This window comes from Olea europaea, chromosome 10, assembly GCF_002742605.1.
Source record: "Olea europaea var. sylvestris chromosome 10, O_europaea_v1, whole genome shotgun sequence".
NCBI classification, from domain to species: domain Eukaryota; kingdom Viridiplantae; phylum Streptophyta; class Magnoliopsida; order Lamiales; family Oleaceae; genus Olea; species Olea europaea.
In genome coordinates, this window is record NC_036246.1 from 30,455,362 (window position 1) to 30,474,712 (window position 19,351).

General features: G+C 31.7%; 2 protein-coding genes and 1 long non-coding RNA gene across 3 annotated transcripts; 2 read left to right on the top strand and 1 right to left on the bottom strand.

Moving 5' to 3' along the window:
- Nucleotides 1–1,748: 1,748 nt before the first annotated feature.
- Nucleotides 1,749–2,595, top strand: LOC111402726. Its single transcript, XM_023031069.1, has 2 exons — nucleotides 1,749–2,385; nucleotides 2,460–2,595. The coding sequence occupies exons 1-2, from the start codon at nucleotides 1,984–1,986 to the stop codon at nucleotides 2,574–2,576; spliced, it is 519 nt and encodes a 172-aa protein (XP_022886837.1). The 5' UTR covers nucleotides 1,749–1,983; the 3' UTR covers nucleotides 2,577–2,595.
- Nucleotides 2,596–3,430: 835 nt separating this feature from the next.
- LOC111402727 lies at nucleotides 3,431–4,654 on the top strand. Its single transcript, XR_002704344.1, has 3 exons — nucleotides 3,431–3,907; nucleotides 3,999–4,464; nucleotides 4,549–4,654. It is a non-coding gene; the product is annotated as an uncharacterized LOC111402727 (long non-coding RNA).
- Nucleotides 4,655–5,315: 661 nt separating this feature from the next.
- LOC111400519 lies at nucleotides 5,316–5,951 on the bottom strand. The gene has a single exon (XM_023027929.1). The coding sequence runs from the start codon at nucleotides 5,949–5,951 to the stop codon at nucleotides 5,316–5,318; it is 636 nt and encodes a 211-aa protein (XP_022883697.1).
- Nucleotides 5,952–19,351: the final 13,400 nt, after the last annotated feature.

Sequence of the window (19,351 nt, forward strand, 5' to 3'; positions counted from 1 at the left end):
CGAATTACTTCTTGTTAAGATAATCGTTATTATATTGAATATTTGCTTGGATTAATATTTAGATTTTGATAAAAGTTGTGAATAATTCATTTTTGGGAGTTTTTTTAATATATTGTTGTTTATATAGGTAATATAGGGTTTAGATAGTGTTTTAGTGGTTGGTATTGTAAATTTGGCAGCTTTCCTCGTCGAAAATAGAGATTCTCCGACGAGAAAAGGCCCAGCAACCGGCTTTTTTTGGTAACCAAAAAGTATGGGCCGACTGTATAACAGTCGGCTGAACAGTCGTTATGGACCGACTCAATCAATCCATAACGACCATTCAGTCGGCCCAACTTAGTGGGCCGACTGTCAGCCCACTCCTTTTTTTGTTAAATTGTTCAGCCCAATTTTTTTTTTAATTTATATACATATATTTAATAATTTAATTTTAAATAATTTTTATTATTAGTTTGTTAACAGTCGGTCCATAACGACTGTTCAGCTGGCCCAACTTAGTGGGTCGATTGTCAGCCTGACGTTGGGCCGACTGTTAGCCAACTACTTTTTTTTTTTAAAATTGTTCAGCCCAATTTTCTATTTTTATTTGTTTTAATAATTTAATTTTAAATAATTTTTATTATTAAAATTTTTAGTCGTCGAATTTAAATAAAATTTTTACATTTAATCTTTGTTTTAATATTTATTTTTATTTCCTCATTTTTGATAAATAATAATTTTTTCATTTATCGAATTGAAATAATTATTTTAATTGTGAACTTAAATTTAATATTTATTTTTATTATTAGCTTTTGATAAATAATAATTTATTTAGTCGTCGAATTTAAATAAAATTTTTACTTTTAATTTTATTAATAATTTTGGCTGATATTCTTTTCGTTCATCAGATTTAATTAATTTTTTAATTGTAATTTGAGATAATTGTTGGAAATTTAATTTGAAATATAATATTTATTTTTATTATTAGCTTTTGATAAATAATAATTTATTTAGTCGTCGAATTTAAATAAATTTTTTACTTTTAATTTTATTTATAGTTTTGGATGATATTCTTTTCGTTCATCGAATTTAATTAATTTTTTTAATTGTAATTTGAAATAATTGTTGGAAATCTAATTTGAAATTTAATATTTATTTTTATTATTAGTTTTTGATAAAAAATAATTTATTTAGTCGTCGAACTTAAATAAATTTTTTAATTTTAATTTTATTAATAGTTTTGGATGATATTCTTTTCGTTCATCAGATTTAATTAATTTTTTTAATTTTAATTTGAAATAATTGTTGGAAATCTAATTTGAAATTTAATATTTATTATTATTATTATTTTTGTAAATAATAATTTATTTAGTCGTCGAATTTAAATAAATTTTTTACTTTTAATTTTATAAATAGTTTTGGATGATATTCTTTTCGTTCATCAAATTTAATTAATTTTTTAATTGTAATTTGAAATAATTGTTGGAAATTTAATTTGAAACTTAATATTTATTTTATTATTAATTTCGTTCATCGAATTTAAATATTTTTTGAACTTGAATTGATTAAAAAAATATTGATAATTAGAAAAAATTGACATTATTGATAATAGGATACAAAAATTCACATTATTGATGATTTTAGTTATTATGAATCTTCGTCTTGCGTATTGTTGTTATAATTTCGTTCGCTAAATTTTCTGTTGTTATGCTTTATTTTATTATCACTTGTACAATGTTATAACATTTTGAATTTTTATAGGACGGATTATCACCTTGACGCAAAGTTGAGAGAGATGCCAGGTAGCTTTGACAGTTTCACTGCTGTGTTAGAGTGCTCGATGATCAGCATATGCTACGCCAATCCTTCTTGTGGCTCTTGTACTCGTTGAGAGATCTGCAGTACGCGGGTCAGATTATTGATGCACTTCTATGTCGATGGCTGAGTCCAGTCGACAGCGATGCCCTCCACTTCGCAGTTGGGGGTAAAGTCGTCAGTTTTTAGATGTTCGAGTTTGCTATGATCACGGGATTAAATATTACGGGCGATGAAGCAACTGGTGATGGGACTCAGAGAAGAAATATGCTTCATGATGCTTACTTCGAGGGACAGGGAACTGTGCTTCTTACACAGCCGTTCGATGCAATTAGGAGATGTGATCAGATGTTAGACAGATTGAAATTAGGTTTGGTCTACATCCTTGAGAGCATGGTGCGGTGTCACCACAAGAAGACTACGACTGACCTCTTCCATCTGGAGATCGTTGACGACATCGATCGTTTCAACGACTATCCATGGGGTTGGAGATGTTTCGAGGACACTGTATACGTCTTCATCAGATCGCACTCGAAGCTAAAGGGGGCCATACGTAAGTACGACACTTATGGATTGCCCTTGACGGTGCAGGTAAATGGTTAACATAATGAATGTTAAAATTATCTTCCTATTGAATTTGTAGATAATAATTGTATGTGTTGCAGATCTGGGCATATGAGACTGTCCACCTAATGGGTGCCCGCTTTGCAAGGCGAGGGGAGACACGCTGCCCTAGGATGCACCATTGGAGAGCATCTCGATCGGAGGGATGTTCTACTTAAAAACAGTTATTAGCTATCCTCAACAACCCTCAGGTGAGTATTATGCATTTGTAATTTATATTGTGCGTGATTTAACATCTGATTACATGAATGTTAACTGGTTCAAATGTCAATATATCAGTTTAAAGTCATAACTGAGTTGACGCCATCGATGGAAGAGGAGGCTCAGGGTCTTGTGCGTGAATTAGGCGCTTCACACACCCAAGACGTCCAGATGTCCAATTCGATCCACAACCGAGATTGGGTGAGCGAATTGAATAAAATCTATTGATTATCGTTTTGTATGAGTTAGCAATTACGGATTAAGTTAATAATTTGTAACGTTGCTTGTGTAAGAGCGTGATCCAGTTGATCGATGATCACCTCTATCGAGGGTATCACCAACTTCTCCGCCGAGGGTATCTCCTCCGTCTCTCCCGTCCAGAGACCTTTCCCGTGGATCTCCCGCATATAGTCAGGGGTACAATTTTGATGATCTGTATGCCTGTCTTAGTGGATTTATAGCGGAGCAGGTCGACGAGCTGCGGACTTATAGCGGAACAAGTCGTCGGGCTACGTTGAGAGATGATAGAGAGGGTTGATGATCTGGGACAACAATTAGTAGGAAGGGTCGAAGATTTGTCGAATGATGTTAGAGTGCTGCGTGGCCATTGTGTGGACCTTGAGGATGAGATTGCAACACTTCGAGGTGATATAGCCGGCAGGCGATGGGTTGACGGAGACGGTGATCGAGGGCTGATCGAGAGGGTGATAGAGATGGGGGTCACCGGTAGTTGTACATGCATGATGATGATGCATGAGAATAATTTATTTTATTCGTGGAGCGCGATGGGATGGGAGCGGTGGCAGAGGAGAGGGGCCCGTCGGGGAGGGAGACAGTGGCCCGTCGGGGACGGAGACAGTGGCAGATGAGGGGATAGAGGAGGTGGCAAGCCCTGGGGTGGAGGAGGTGGCAATGTATAAGGCAAAAAAACGTGCTGTTGACATGTCGGAGATGGTGATTAACAAGAGGCTGAAAGTGCCGTCACAGTACGTCATCTCTCTTTTCACGGCTGAGACGAAGAGGGTGAGGTTCGTTGACGGGACGTACCCTAATTTGTTCCAGGAGGTCGACCATGCTAAGTGAAAAGCATTCGAGGCTAAGTGGCGAAGAATGTTGCCCGGATAAGTATTGTATGATTTAATAGACTATCAGAACTCGTATATGCTTCGTTTAACGTTTTTTCTATTTTATTTCCAGAACCACGCACATGATAGTTGGAAAGACGATATCGGACGTATACAAGTGGTTCCATGATATCACCACTCAGAGGGTTTGGCTCGCCGACGATGTAAGTGAAGTGTTATTGTTACTTTTTGTTTACGTTATGTTTAATTTGTTAAATGAAATAAGTATTTATTTTTTTATTTTTCTTGATGTAGCACATTGACATAGCCATGAACTTGTTGCGCGATCGAGTTGAGAGAGATCCACAATCATTCCACAAGCCTGGCCAAATAATAATAAACACCGAGTTCTTCCGTGCCGTTACCATTGAGTATCAGTCGCTCCAACTTCTAGATAATGAGTACGGGCTTCCTGCGTATATGATCGAGTGGGTCATTGGGCTATCACCGAGTGTTGGGGGAAAGCCATGGGGCGGGGTTGTACGCATTTGTACATTCCAGTGATTGTGAATCAGCACTGCATTGTACTAGATATCGTCTTCCCTGATTCGACGATATATGTGTACGACCCCGATCATTAATGTCTGACATAGGGGCAGCTTGAGCAGAACTTAGAGCCTGTAACTGTGATCGTTCCTCTGATGGCTAGACATGTGGGCTTGTCTATGGAGGATAAGCTAGCCATCATGCGGGACAGGACGACGGCGAGACAGTCTAAATCGTAAGTCTTTTTAATTTTTTTTTAATTTAGTAATCAGTTCGTACGTAATTGGAACCGAATTAACACATATTTGTTCATTTGCAGGGGCGACTGTGGGATTTTCGCAATCAAATACATAGAATTTTTTAGTATATCACATAAGGTTGATGGAATCAACCAATCATGGATACAGAATTGGCAAAATAAGTTAGCTTGTGATTTATACGAATTTAATTTTGATCCATAAATTATTTGTAAATATTTTTTGTAATTAATATTTGTAATTATTTTTTATGATTATTTGTAACTATTTTTCGCAATTGTTCGTAATTATTCATGTAAATACTGTTTATTTCAATGTAAATACTATTTATTTCAATATAAATACGAGCTAAAATCTGAATATTGATTATGTCGATGTAAATACTGTTTATTTCACTATAAATACTAGTTGAAATTTGAATATCGATTATGCGGATGTAAATACTATTTATTTCAGATCGACAACAATACACAATACTCTAACTGTCATTTAGGAGAACCTAACTTGTACAAAATTAGCGAGTATGTCCTACTAATTTGCACTTGCTACACCTACGCGGTCACGAAAATTCTCCAGTAAATGGTATTCTAGAAATACTTAGACGTTCAAGACCACGTGGTTCAATTAGAGGTGGCGACAATGTATTGAAAGGGCGAATATGATCGGGAACTTCTCACTCGACTTCATTTGGAAGTGGAAATATGGTTTCAACATACGCAACTCTCCAGTTTTCAGCAGTTTAATAAGGAGAGCACAATGTTCTCGCTGCAAATCCTTGATACATGGCCACCGCAACTGCATGCTTACATGGAAAACTCTCTAACTAAAATTATTTACAAGTGCATGTTCCATCAGTCAAGTCTACCAGGTATGTCGTATAACGTGCACATTCCACAGAGAAGCGGGACTCGTCTGGTAGTTCGACATTTAACTTTCTCGCAGCCTCTGCAGCCTTGAAGAGCTTTTCCTCTTGCGCCGGGGCTAGCACGCTTGTGCAATTATGTGATTCCGCACGTCGATCATGAAACCACTGCTGTAGCTTCATACGGGTATTCTCAATCAGTGTGAAAATGGGTAACTCTCGATCCCTCTTGAATAATGCATTGAAAGACTCCGAGTTGTTTGACGTCATCATGTTGTATCGACGTCCTGAAAAATATGAGCGCGCCCAATGTTCAATCATCATTTTCGTTAGATAGTCCCATGCTGGGAATGATTTGCTTTCTATTTCAACCATGTACATATTACATTCTTCAATACTGTAAGCTTCGACCGCTCTCCTAAACAGTGAAACGATGCCTTTGTCCCAATACCTGCTCTTCAAGTTGCCTTGTATATAGTACATACAATACCCATAATGTGTATCAGGAAAAACTTCAGCAATACCATTTATTATAGTCTGTCTCCAATCGTTTACAAATGCAAGGTCATCGACTTTCCTGAGCTTTGTGAAGAACCAACGCATCGACAGATCATTCTCGTTATCAACTATGCCGAATGCAAGAGGGTATATTTTGATGTTGACATTTTGACATGTAGCAATAATCAATTTGCCTTGGTATTTGGATTTCAGAGTTGTACCGTTGACTAGAATTAGGGGTCGCATAGCATTTCGAAATCTCCGAATGCATTGTCCAAAAGCCATATAGAAGAATTTGAAGCAGTTCTCGACCTCCGTCTCAATAAAAAATGTCGAGCTGGAGAAAACAATGTCGAGCCAGGATTAGTTTTCTCCATGTTATGGCAATACTTAGCCAATTTAGCATAGTTTTCCTCTGTCGAGCTTATTAAATCCTCTAACGCGTATTCTTTGGCGTTCCAGGTCTTCTGGTAGCTCATGACCACTCCGTACTCTCGACGAATATTGTTAATGATGTCCGATGATTTGTAGATTGTCCGTGGATTCTGATACTTGTGCATTATCTGTCGACCAATAAACTAAGCTCGGGCTTACCTATAATCATTGCGACAAACTCCCATTTCACAAGTATGTTCCCGTGTATATTTGCGAATTACGAAGCACTCATTCGTGTCTATCTTCGTCGCTCGTAAACGCCAACTGCAACTGTCATCTATGCATGATAACATCAACAATGACCTATTCGATTTTTTTACTCTAAACTCGAAGTTATATTTCAGTGCAATTAGGTGCACAGTTTCTTGCAAATCTTTCTTCGTTTCAAACAGTTGCTCGACATACAAATCCTCATTATCGGGAACCACACGTGAGGAGTTAGAGGACGGTCCACTTGATCTAGCCCTCGAGGTCCCACCCACTCATGTCTCTGTCGGAATAAAGTAATCAACTCCTCGTTTGTAAAAGTATTTGCATTTTCATTCTTGCTGTCACGAGCTGCGGAGGGGATTCTGTGTACAACTGTTTCTAGAATAACCACATCATCTTCACGAACTATCTCCACTGTATCCCAAAAATCATTAGCATTGTCATTCCCACCTCCCGAGTCTACTTGTTCATCTTTGACGACATTCTTCCTTACTAAAGTCGCGCAAAGATGAGTCATGTGCTTATTGTTCAATTCAATTAGGTAATTCACTTTATCAACAGAAGAAACCATTATAGGTGGAATCGGAATTGATGCATGCTCGCTAAATTTAGATTTTAATTCCATGTTGTACTGAGAAGGATCAACATTCAACTTCTTCTGTAAATCATTATAGAGTTCTGCATACGATGTACCTGATGATATGGAAATTGCGATACCACCACGTTTAGCACTTGTCCATCTCCATACCCATTGATCTCTTTCATCCAATTCGAAATCACCAAAGTAACAAACTGAGACTACAACCATATCTGAATGTCGAAACAGAATTTTTAATTACAAGAAAAATATTAACAACAATAAAAATAAAACAAAAAGGGGGAGGAAGAAAATAGTTGACAAATAGCTAGCTAAACAGCCGGCTGTTTAACAGTCGGTCAAACAGCCGAATCATCGGCACGCGCCGGGCTGTTAACACTCAACACTCATCCAACAAAGTATATGTAGATGAATTTTTTCTGGTCAAATGTTTAAAAAATTATAGATCTATTAAAATTTTTCTATCTACATTACCATTAAATGTCGAAATACAATTTATCGATTTAAACGTACAATAATTTAATGAAAATAAGATTAGATTTGCCTATATAACTTACCGAACCGACGAGATTGATGTCCATAAATTTTTCGGCTTCCGATTTCGATAATTTTTTTAGTTTCTACGGTTGAAGCAGATGAAGAATGAGAGTGTTTTATTTATCTGTGTTGGAGTAAACAAATAAGAAAAGTAGGAAGTGTTTGGTTTTTATTTGTTAAGTAAAAGGGTATTGATGTCTTTTAAAAAAATCAACTTTTGTAATTTTATAATGTATTTAAGGGTATTTTTGTCTAGGGGTGGGCGCGGGTCGGTTCGGTTCGGTTCTCTTTAGAACCGAACCGAACCAAACTTTTCGGGTCTCTAGTAAATGGAACCGTCGGGTCCAAATATAATTATGGAACCGTTCGGGTTCGGTTCCATTCGGTTCGGTTCGGATCGGTTCGGTTCGGGTTCGGTTCGGTCGGTTCGGTTCGGGAGATTTGCCCAGCCCTATTTTTGTCTTTTAACATTAGATAGGTCATTTTCATAATATCCCTTTGTTGAAAAGTCAATGTGAAATTTAGGTTATTTGACTGAGTCAATTTTAAAAGTATCCTTGGGTCGGGTCAACTTATTATTATTATTTCATCTTTTATCAATACTATAATGGTTTCAAACTTCCAATTGAATTCTTATTTGCTTAAAATAAAATCAGAAAAAGCTTAATATTTTTTTCTTCCTAGTGGTAATAGTTTGTCGTTTTCATAAACTATGATCATAAAAATTTAATCGAAACACGGAAATTTAATTAAATAAAACTGAAAACAATCAAAATAACCATCTAGCATTAAAAAAAAAAAAAAAAAAAAAGATTACGGTTATCCCACAATTTAAAATATTACAATAATCAAATTCAATAAATAAGAAAATAAAAATGCTACGATTATTCAAAATCTAAACTCTCAAAAAACAAATAATGAGGTAAACTGTTACAACTTTCGAATTATCGCATAAGTTTTAAGCATCATTAGTACAATAAAATAATAAAAATACTTAGAGAAAAAGATAAATATTACGTTAATAAAGAGTTATGCACGTTAGAATATATATATATATATATATATATACCTCACAGATTTAGAAATGAATTAATCAAGTTAACTTATCCTTTATTTGATTTCAAAAGCCCTACAAAAAGTAATGATTAAACTAGGAATAAATTAGATAAAATACATATTTAACATAATTCATGGAATAGCTACATCATCTTCATGCAACTTGTTATATTCCTCCACAACTTCCATGTAGAATTTCTCTATGCGTGTAGATTCTTTAATCCAATTTTGTTTACACACCAAAACTTTCACCATCCCATGAGTTAAAAGTACAAAGTGGATTAAGAATTCTTCCGCCAATACTGAAAGCACTTTCTCAAGTCATCATAAACACTTGAGTAAACATTACATCTCATGCAAGTTTTGATAACGTACCATATTCGTTTCCATTAACTCTCTACCAATTAAGAACATTAAAACACCGTCCTCTATATCTTCACAAGCATCTAACAAGTATCTATCCACATCATTTTTTAATTGAACTAAATTTTTTGTTGCTTGTGATCGCTTAAACAGTCAAACCTAGAAACATGCGAAAGAGAGACACTTGAAGTAGGACTTTCTTTTGTTGAAGAAACCCCACTTGAAGAATTCACATCACTAGATACTTGATTGCTATTAGAACTTGCTTCACATCTTATATACCAATCATAAATAGACATCATATAGTCTTTCAAAATTTTTGTCATATTACAAGTAACTTCCTTATCCTCATAAATATCACCAAAACAAAAACTAGCATACACCAATTGTATTGCGGATCAAGCACTAGCAATCAACAACAACTAATTAACATTTTTCATTTTCCCCAATACTAGTCAAACTTTTTCTCCATGTTAATAGCCATTTCACCCAAAAGAAAATAATTACTTGAACTCAATTATTCCAATTCGATTATGAGTGTTAGAACTAACATGCATCGAAGCACCTAACTTCAAAGTTACTTCATAAACATGGAATTTCACAAAAAATAAAAGTATTTTCCCAATCAAAAGTTTTAGGAGGTCCATTACTTCTACAACCATCACACTTCTAAAAATAATTTACATACTACACATCATCCTCTTCTAATCTACAATATATTAAAAGTGGGGATTGAGGAGAAACTTTTGATTACCATTTGTACCTTTTCATATTTAACTTTAAGTCCAATATATCCTCATTTATCCTCATATCTTTACTTTTCCATTTTACCTTTATATTTTTATGTTTATGCTCAATAATACCCTTAAAATTAAATTTATTATAACTAAATTCAATTATTATTAAAATTAAAATTATTTGTCTTTTAAATTAAGTCAAATAATTTCCATTAAACACTATTATTACTAATTATTAGTATACGATTAGTAAAAGCTTGAAACAAAATAAAATAAAAATTAAGTCGAATAATATTAATACATAGAATTGACTAAAAAATAAAATTACTAACACGAATAAATATTTTCAAACCTAATAACACATATTAAAAATAGTATTGCAGTTCTAAAAAATTCTTTTAAAAATAATAAACTTAATCCATAATCGCAATATTTAAATATTTTATTAATCAAATACATAATTAGGACATTTTATTGTCCATAATATAAATATTTTTTGATAAAAGTTTTAGCACAAATTAAGGAAATAAAAAAATAAAATAAAAAATTATATAACAGCTTCCTTACTCTTTAAGTCTTAATTATGAATCCATAATTCACCACTCACAGATCACATATTGAGTATGTGTTTATAAATTGTTTTTCTTCCTATTTCTCTTTCTCTATTTATTTGTTGATGTGTAATTATTAATCACAAATTTTTTATGGTCTCTTTTGATCGGAATGATGGCCATTCTTTTTTTCATAGAGCACAACAACGAATAATAAACTTTTTACTTTTGTCAATGATGAATTTTAATAGTGTAAATTATGTAAAGATTTATTATATTGGATAGTTATTTTCAATTTATTTTTTACAAATATTATATTTTTAACCAAAATTTACTTGCATTCAATTATCCAATGCAGTACAAATTTTTCTTTATTTCCTCAACTTGAATCTTGTACATTTTGTTTTTATGATATACGTTAATTAGTGAACATATTTTCTTTCTTATTGTTATAATCGTACAATGTGTAAATGTTAGTTTTGAGGAATTGAAAATTCTAATGTCAATTTCATTTGCAAGGAATTTAGGTTTGAGTTGTTAGTTTGAAAAATAATTTGGTGCTTATTAAAATTTACAATTTTTTTCACTTAAACATTGGATAAAGAGAAAAAATCATCAAAATCCAAAGTTAGATTTTCTCAAATTTTGAGTGTCATATTCTTAGAATTTTTAACCCTTACAAATTGGATTCAATACACATTTCCATAAAATATTAATAATTTTTAAGATATTAATTTTATTGATTATAGTCATTTGTATAATTTATATTCACTTAGGGTCTGTTTGATTATAAAGATAAAATTTGGGCAGAAAAAAATGAATTTCAGGGAATTGAATTGCCGAGAAATTATTTTATTGGGAATTATCAATTATTGTGTTTGACTGGTAAAATTTTTCACGTGAAAAATGTTGAAATAAAAGTATTTTTTGATGTTCGTTTGACTTTGTTTTACATGAAAATTATCAATTAAAGGGATAGAATTTACTGGTATTAAGGATAGAATTTGTTTCAATTGCCCAAAAAAGAGCCAAAAAAATTATCTATCTTTTGGTATTTGTTTGACTTTATTTTACATGAAAATTGTCAATTAAAGGAAAATATTTTTTCTACTACTAGGGATAGAATTTATTTCAATTCCCAAAAGGGGGGGGGGGGGGGGGGAAAAACCAAAAAAAAAAAAAAAAAAAAAAAAAAAGGAAGAAGATAGCCTACATAGAAAACCAAGAAAAGCCCACTTTCCGATAAAACCAAGAAAATCAATTCCATGAAAAAGAAATGCAATCGAACATCAAAAAGTTGGAATTCAATGCCTATTAAACATGGCCTTGGTATTGTTACCTTTAATTTGTAGGAAATATATATTTTTGTTTTTTAATTAATTATGACTATTAATCATTAAGAAAGCTCTTGAATGTATAGCCTCCCAACTTTTTTATTTTATTTTATTTTATTTTGAATATTGGTTTTAACGCAAAATTATAGTTAACAATTAATTATGTAAATAATTTAATAGCATAATCAAATAGTTTAAGGTTTATGTCGCAATCCACAATTTTTTGTCCAAGTGTTTTGATATTTTAAAATTCTGTAGGCATTTTTTTTTTTTTTAACGATGGAGAATTAGTCATATCATACGAAAAAAGTGCATATTTTAAATTTTAATGTCATCATATTAAAATATTGTTATATGATATACTAAAAAAATTGTAAGTATCATTGATGCTTATTAAAGTTATATTATATTTAAATATTACTAAAAATATTAATGTTATTAAATGCTAAAAGATCTTAAAATTGACTTTATAACTTTGTTTAAGTTATATATTCTTTTTCATATTATACTATGTGCAAAGAATATTTAGAAAACTAGATTTTGATTTTAAGTTCGTACCAATATTTTTATAATTTTTTATTATCATTTCCTTTCGACTTTCTTAGGATTATTATAAAAAGAGTTACATGTCTCCAATGATACCAAATCTAATCGGATTGTATTGAATCGAAATAAGTCAAATGTATTTACTTGAATTTAGGCCAACCAAAGCAAGAGATTAAATATGTCACTACTTTTGACAAATTAAATGAGGTAAACTTTTTATATTTTGTGATTTTGGATATATTTAATGAATATAAATTATGCATCCATTTTGGCATTTTAATATTCACATGTATATATACTTTACTTTTTAAATTTATTTATATTCAACCAAATAAAATAAGAACTTTGTCATGTTAAAATAGAAATTTTGTAATGCAAAAATGATAATAATTCAATCTTACGAATTTAAGCATGCCATTTGTTTGTAGTAGTATTATAATTTAGTTATTTTTTGACATGCTTGCTTATTGTCAATTAAATTCAATATTTGATTATTTTAGTTCTTCATCCTCAAGGTATGTTCTTTTTTAGTAATATAGTTTCATATTTGATTCTAATTTTTATCTTTTGTGTAGAATATAAATATAAATCAATTTTATCAAGAGGAGTTCCTAAAGACATTGTTTCCAAATAGCATCCGTGCATCCCATTAACTCCAACAAATGATGAAGGATATTTATTCAAATTTAAGAGAGAACAATTTTCAATATATCTATACTTGCAATTATCAATAAGAAGACAAACAATGCTAACTATTAGAATATATATTTTTGAATATGTATTATCTTATGGGCAACTATATCTCACACTTTTTTTGTGGAGTTTCAATGCAGACAACAAAAGTCTTGATAAAAGACTAAAAATAGAAAATAAAAAGAAGAAAAGTTGTAGGATTTTGACAAAAAATATTGTGTACAAAGAAATGTTATTCACATAAAAATTTTACATTTCAATTATTAAACCTTTCACATTATATACATAATTTCGTAAAATGTGTTATTCATATACATATTTTTTAATAATTTTAATTTTTCCTTTAGTAATATTAATTACATCAACTACTTCCAAAAACATTATTAGTACTTAAAAATATTAGGCATATCTTTTGTCCGATACATAAAACGTGCAATGCACTTATTCATTACTAGTCTTTCAAAAGCTTTTTGAAATTTTAAAACGATTTCCAAAGTCAAATATGTGGAATTCCACAACATTGGTACATCCAAAAACACAAATGATTTACAATCAATATTTTGATTTTTCCCTATTCACACACTCCTTTTAGCTTTTGTTCTCTAGTAGGAGAAGATTTAACTATTTCACAGCATTACGAATAATAAAAATTCAAACATGTGCTTCCTTCCCCAGGCACAGAGTCAAATTAAAAATAGTTATACATCATTTCACATTAAAAATTAAATTAAAAATGCTTTCACCTTATTCATATTAAATATTTTTTGTGGGAACTTGATGACTATATTACTTGTTTATTTATATCGTACTCTTGGAATTTGTACTGAACACTACACTTTTAAAATTTGATTATGTTCGGTTTACTTATTATTGTATAATGAAAATGGTCTACTGATCTTTTTGTTTAGTATGATCTAGATGTTTACACCGTACCGAATAGATAGAATATATGTCAAAACCCAATTTTAAAAAGGAATTCTTATATCATGCTAAACTTGATCATTAAAGGATTTTGCCACTTGTAAATTGCCTTTTATCACATTATTGACTGAAAAATGTGTTGACAAAAAATTATTTAATGACAAGACAGCTTTTGTTTTGAATTTGTATGTGGCATTTCATCAAAAAACTGTCAAAAACAATGTACACTAAGCAAGATTGATAATTAAAACTAGTTGTCCCCTTGATGTTGGGCATCGGGATATTTGACGAATCACAAAAATAATATATTCAAAGGGATTTGACAGGTGACATTAGAGATATGATTAAACTATTTTTAATTGTAACGTGTAATCTTCATTTTCATTTGTGTCTACTTGGTAGACAATGTGAATTGTTCAAGATGACCAAACTCTTGTTTTGTTTGATATTAAGCATTAATTCAACTACATTAATCATAATAATGTGAAGTAAAATTGACAAAGTGTTACACGGAAACAGATAAATAAATATAAATTTCACACATCTAAAATAACAACAAGAGGGAAACCTACACGAGTGTGATTTAATATAAGCGTACACAGCTCATATCCGTTTATTATACAAATACTAGTTATTTTAGTTAAGATTCTACTTATTTTAGTGTGTTTTAGTTAATGAAACGAGCTTGATGGAGCATTGAGCAAAATGGGAATGAAAAGAGGTTAAATAGGCAGTCATGTCCAATAGGCTACCTCGGAGTATTGCAACAGAGAAAACAAGGAAACCAGGGCGAAAATTAATAAAGGAAAATATCGGGAGAGCAAAAGTTATAGAATTTTAGGGGCATAAATGGGTCCGTTTTGCATGAAAATAGAGGTCCCAAACCCCAAAAGTACATTAAGCCGTTAAACTATAGATCTTGCCTTTGACAAAGAGAAATGCAGAATAGCTTCTGGTTAAGAAAAAGCAAGAAGAAGAAAAAAAGCTGCATCCTTGGAGTTTGGCTACGAGTTCAAGTTTAGCTATGTTCTCGTCATTCAATGATAATTCTAGGTATGATGAATGAAGTAATCTATTTTGATATTTATTTCAATTCCCATTTTTTGATTTCAAGTATAATTTTTGTGCTGTATTTTCATTATTGTTTTAAGGAATGTTTTGAGAACCATATGGACACCTCGATGTAATATGTGTGTTATTAGGCTATTAGCTTTTATCATAAAATCATAGATTCAGATAGGCGATAGAGAGATAAATATATACTCATATAGTTTGTGTGGTCATGTGTGAATTTCTTTGTTGTCAATGCACTTTTATATATCGCAGTTCACATAGGGATAATAATGAATGAATTCATATAAAGATTTAAATTTAATTTTGCTCGAGAGACTATCAAATAAGCTATATGTAATTTTTAAAATTTGATGAACGAAATAGAACTGAATTAACCATGGAGAAATCACAAGTTGTGACACTTTAATATCATGGAGTCTTTTTCTAGAGTGAAGATTGTTAATCTCTATTTCCATCATTCAAAGTTAAATTTTCTTTTAAAACATATTCGACTTTTAGTGTGTAATTAGGATTACGAAAATTTTTATACTTTAGTAGTAGGATCTGTATCAATGAACTTATGAGAAATGCTGCCGTTGATGGGACAAATCTTATTCATAGGTGGTCGTATATGTAGCGCCGTTGAATCAGGAAATTTACTCCGCGAGCTCATATCCTGTTGGCGAACTGAAAGAAATATACGAGGGATGAAAAACATAAAAAGCTCGCACACATATAAGACGCGAGCCATAGCCCCTTCTAGGTTGGCAAAAAACTATTACTAAGGCACACGTTGGCAAACATTTAAAGCATGAATTCAAAGTCAATGAGCTCATACATAAGCTGATCAATATAACGTGATATTTAAAACAGAATTGATTATAAACCAGTCAATAGGAGGCCGCCACACGTTGCTTATCCAAAATGATCCAATTAACCTCGAGGCGTTGAGGGAAATCTATAAAGACTTCCATCTGAAGGAAGAAAATCATGCAAATTCAATCATCTCATTCTAAAATAGTTATTTTTCCTTTTCCTCCGATTTGAGCATCAAAATCAGTGAATTTAGGAGGTGAAAACACCAATCAATTAGGTGAGAGGAATTTGTTGATTTGATTTTTATCGTCAACATACCCTGTCACAAACTTGCCACTCGTGAAATTTTGAACATAAAATCTCAAATAGGAAGTTTGGGTTGTGTCACTTGTGATTGACTCTTGTAGGTACTTGGTGACTTCTGTTCTTAAGGAACGTTGTTTAGTACACTTACCATTGCAGCCAATAGGGACATAATTGAGAAGCTAATTAAGTGCTCCATGGTCGATTGGAAGAGCTAAATCCTTGACAGATTGTACCTAGTAAAATGACGCTTTCGTAAGCTAGCCGTGTTTTTCACCATGCATGCTGGAAGAGAAGGTCTAGCATGAAAGTTAAGAGCCAATTAGGATAGCCAAAGGATGACGCCTAAAAACCACACAATTAAGTATGAGTCGAACCCATAATTAAGAGTGAATTTAGGCAAGTCATCCTTGGCTACCAAATCAGGCTCATCAATTTCATACCAGGCCTCTCTTCCTTTCGCTTAAATTTGCTTGATGAATTGAATCAACAGCAAATAAGCCATATATATATAGGCACTGAAAGAGGGCAAGGCAATACTGTTTAAGTCAAAACACCTTTGCCTTTTCTATTAGGTTGAGTCTTTTCGAATGTTGATATCCATGAATTGAGATATCATAAGGGCATATATTCCTCCATTTGGAGGGAGGGAACCTCACTTATAATGTTTTGCCAAGTGCCATATTGTTATAAGCCAAATAACATATTCGAATTGAAAAAGTCTGAAAATTCATCCAAAATATGTGTAAGTTGCAAAAAAAGCATTTTGTAGTTGACCTTAAAATTGGGATCGAACCAGTATACCGGGCTAGTTGCATCGGTCACAATTTGAAGGAATTTTATGATTGCATTTTTTAAGAAAAAAAGAATTTTGGTTAAGCAACGAGTAGGCCTTGAGATACATCATATATGTTATGAAATATGAATATTTATCTTAAGAAAAATGCCCTATACAGGCCCCCTCACATGCTGTGTGAGGGGGTGGGGGATTATTTAAAAAAAAAAAAAAAAAATTACCCACCCCCCTTATAATGTGTCTGGCCCGTTCACAGGGCCTGTGCAGCCAGCATTTCTCTTATCTTAATTGGTAGTAAGTTTATATTTAAATTTTGAATTTATATATATTTAATTTTTACTCGGTTCAATTTCGACTGAACCTTTGAGTTTGGCCCTTGAGCTTCTACTTTATCAAATAAAGTCATGAATCTTAAAATATCGGTTTTAATAAAGTAACATTCAAAGCCCATTAAGAAAATGCGATAAGCAATTTTGTTGTCCATTATATGTTAATGTCACAACCATGACATCCGTCAACTCGAAAAAGAATGTCAATGCTTATAACCACCAATCTTTCTCTTAATTTCTTCCCTTTGACTACATATATTCAGCACTTTGGATTGAAATTTGGACATCTAGTCCAAGTTAAAGAACTTTATTCGAAGCTTCTTCGTGAAAAAAGTGTCCAACGAGAAGCAAATCAATTCATATTCTTTTGTAGTTGCAATAGAACGTGTCCATAATTAGCTACATGGCATGCAATCTTTTTGACATTTTCAATCACAATATGTCCTTAATGTGGTCAAATTTGTTTTCAGTTTCTGAATAAAATTTTGATATTTCACTACAATTTTGAGATGTCAAAATTTTACTAGTAAAACATATGAGGAGAGAACAAAAATAGGGTGATGGATGTGAATTACTTTTATTTACACACTTGTTGATCTCGCTTTAGTATTTAGAAACAAGATGTAGGTTATAGTATTTAGAGATATTTTATGCTTAAATATTAATAGGAAAAAGAAGCATAATAAAATTATAAGTTCAGTATTCAATAGTACATAAGTCTAGACATTACAATGACCATATTTTTTTAGGATTAAGCTCCTTTGCTAGAAGAATTATGACATAAGGGTGGACAGAATCCTATATGGGGAAAAATGATTTGATGAAAAAGATGATTTTGTTTTAAACAGTTCAATAATAAAACACCATGTGACATTATGTCAATGATTCTGACACTATAGCATGATTATATATTTTTATATTTTTCTCCAATTATCAAATCTTCCATACCAAACGTACGATAAAGGTATGTTTGTGCCCAATATTTTTTTTCCTTATCAATCATGCTTATCAAAATCATACAGGTATGTTTGATTCTTGGTATTCAATAGGACTTGATAATACACTATACAAGATTTTAACTTTTTCTATGTTAAACTTTTGTAATGACTAATTTGTACAAATTACCCCCACCAAACAAAAGTAAGTGCATGTGGAATACACATATGAACATAGTTTGATATTATCCTAGATTTAATCTTCAATTAATTGGAAATTAATTTAAACTATTAGGTAGTATTTGATGTAATAAATTAAACAAAAAGTCTATTTTATGAATAATGCTACGTAGAACAACTCGCTTTCGTTTACGTGACAACACAATAACATAAATGATAGTTTTTGTAAATAGAAGAGATATGAGATACATTTTATTGGATCAATCATTTGATGTCACCATATTCAGGTACACGCTAAACATGAGTAATGCATCATAGATTAAATTTGTGAATGCTTACACTTAAAATTGTTGTACAATGAATTTACATTCAAAAAAATACTTGAAATTTAAAATTTAATTGCTAAATTGTGAAGAATTAAATAAAAATTACTCAAGATAAAAATTCTTTCTGTGGCCTAGTTATCGATTAGAATAATTAGTTTAATGGATGCTACTGATTTGAACTAATAATTATTAGTAGTCATTTCAGTATGTTAGCTCTAACCATTGTTGAGTCTGGAGAAATAGATGAGTACTCGATGCTATATAGATTACAATTAGTTGTTGCACATGAATAAGAGGGCTTGTATTTAATTTCAACTTTCTGATGGAGAGTGTTTTCGTCATTAATTAATTTAGCTTCTTATTTCGTAAGACCAAATAAAACTTCGTTTCTTGGGGAGTCAAGTTTTGTCCTATATTTGAATAAAGAATTGCAGTTCTTGAAAAATCTAACCCTCTGTGTGTGAAAATTATTACTTGAGTTGTGTTCATTGTCAATCTGCTCTTGACTGTATACTGTGGTCTACCTTTCAAACACTTTTATAGACTACTTTTTAAATGCTATTGAAACAGACAACATAGGATAAGACTAACAATTCATGATCTCCAAGTCAAAATATACAAATAACATTAAATGTAGACAACATTTTTGTAAGTATTATGCCCTAAGTCCAATCAACTTTGGACATAAATACTTTTATATATAATTAATGCAATTAAATGGTAGATCTATTATTTAATTAATAGACAATTAAATAAATAATATAGTCCGTAGATTCAAATCTTTGT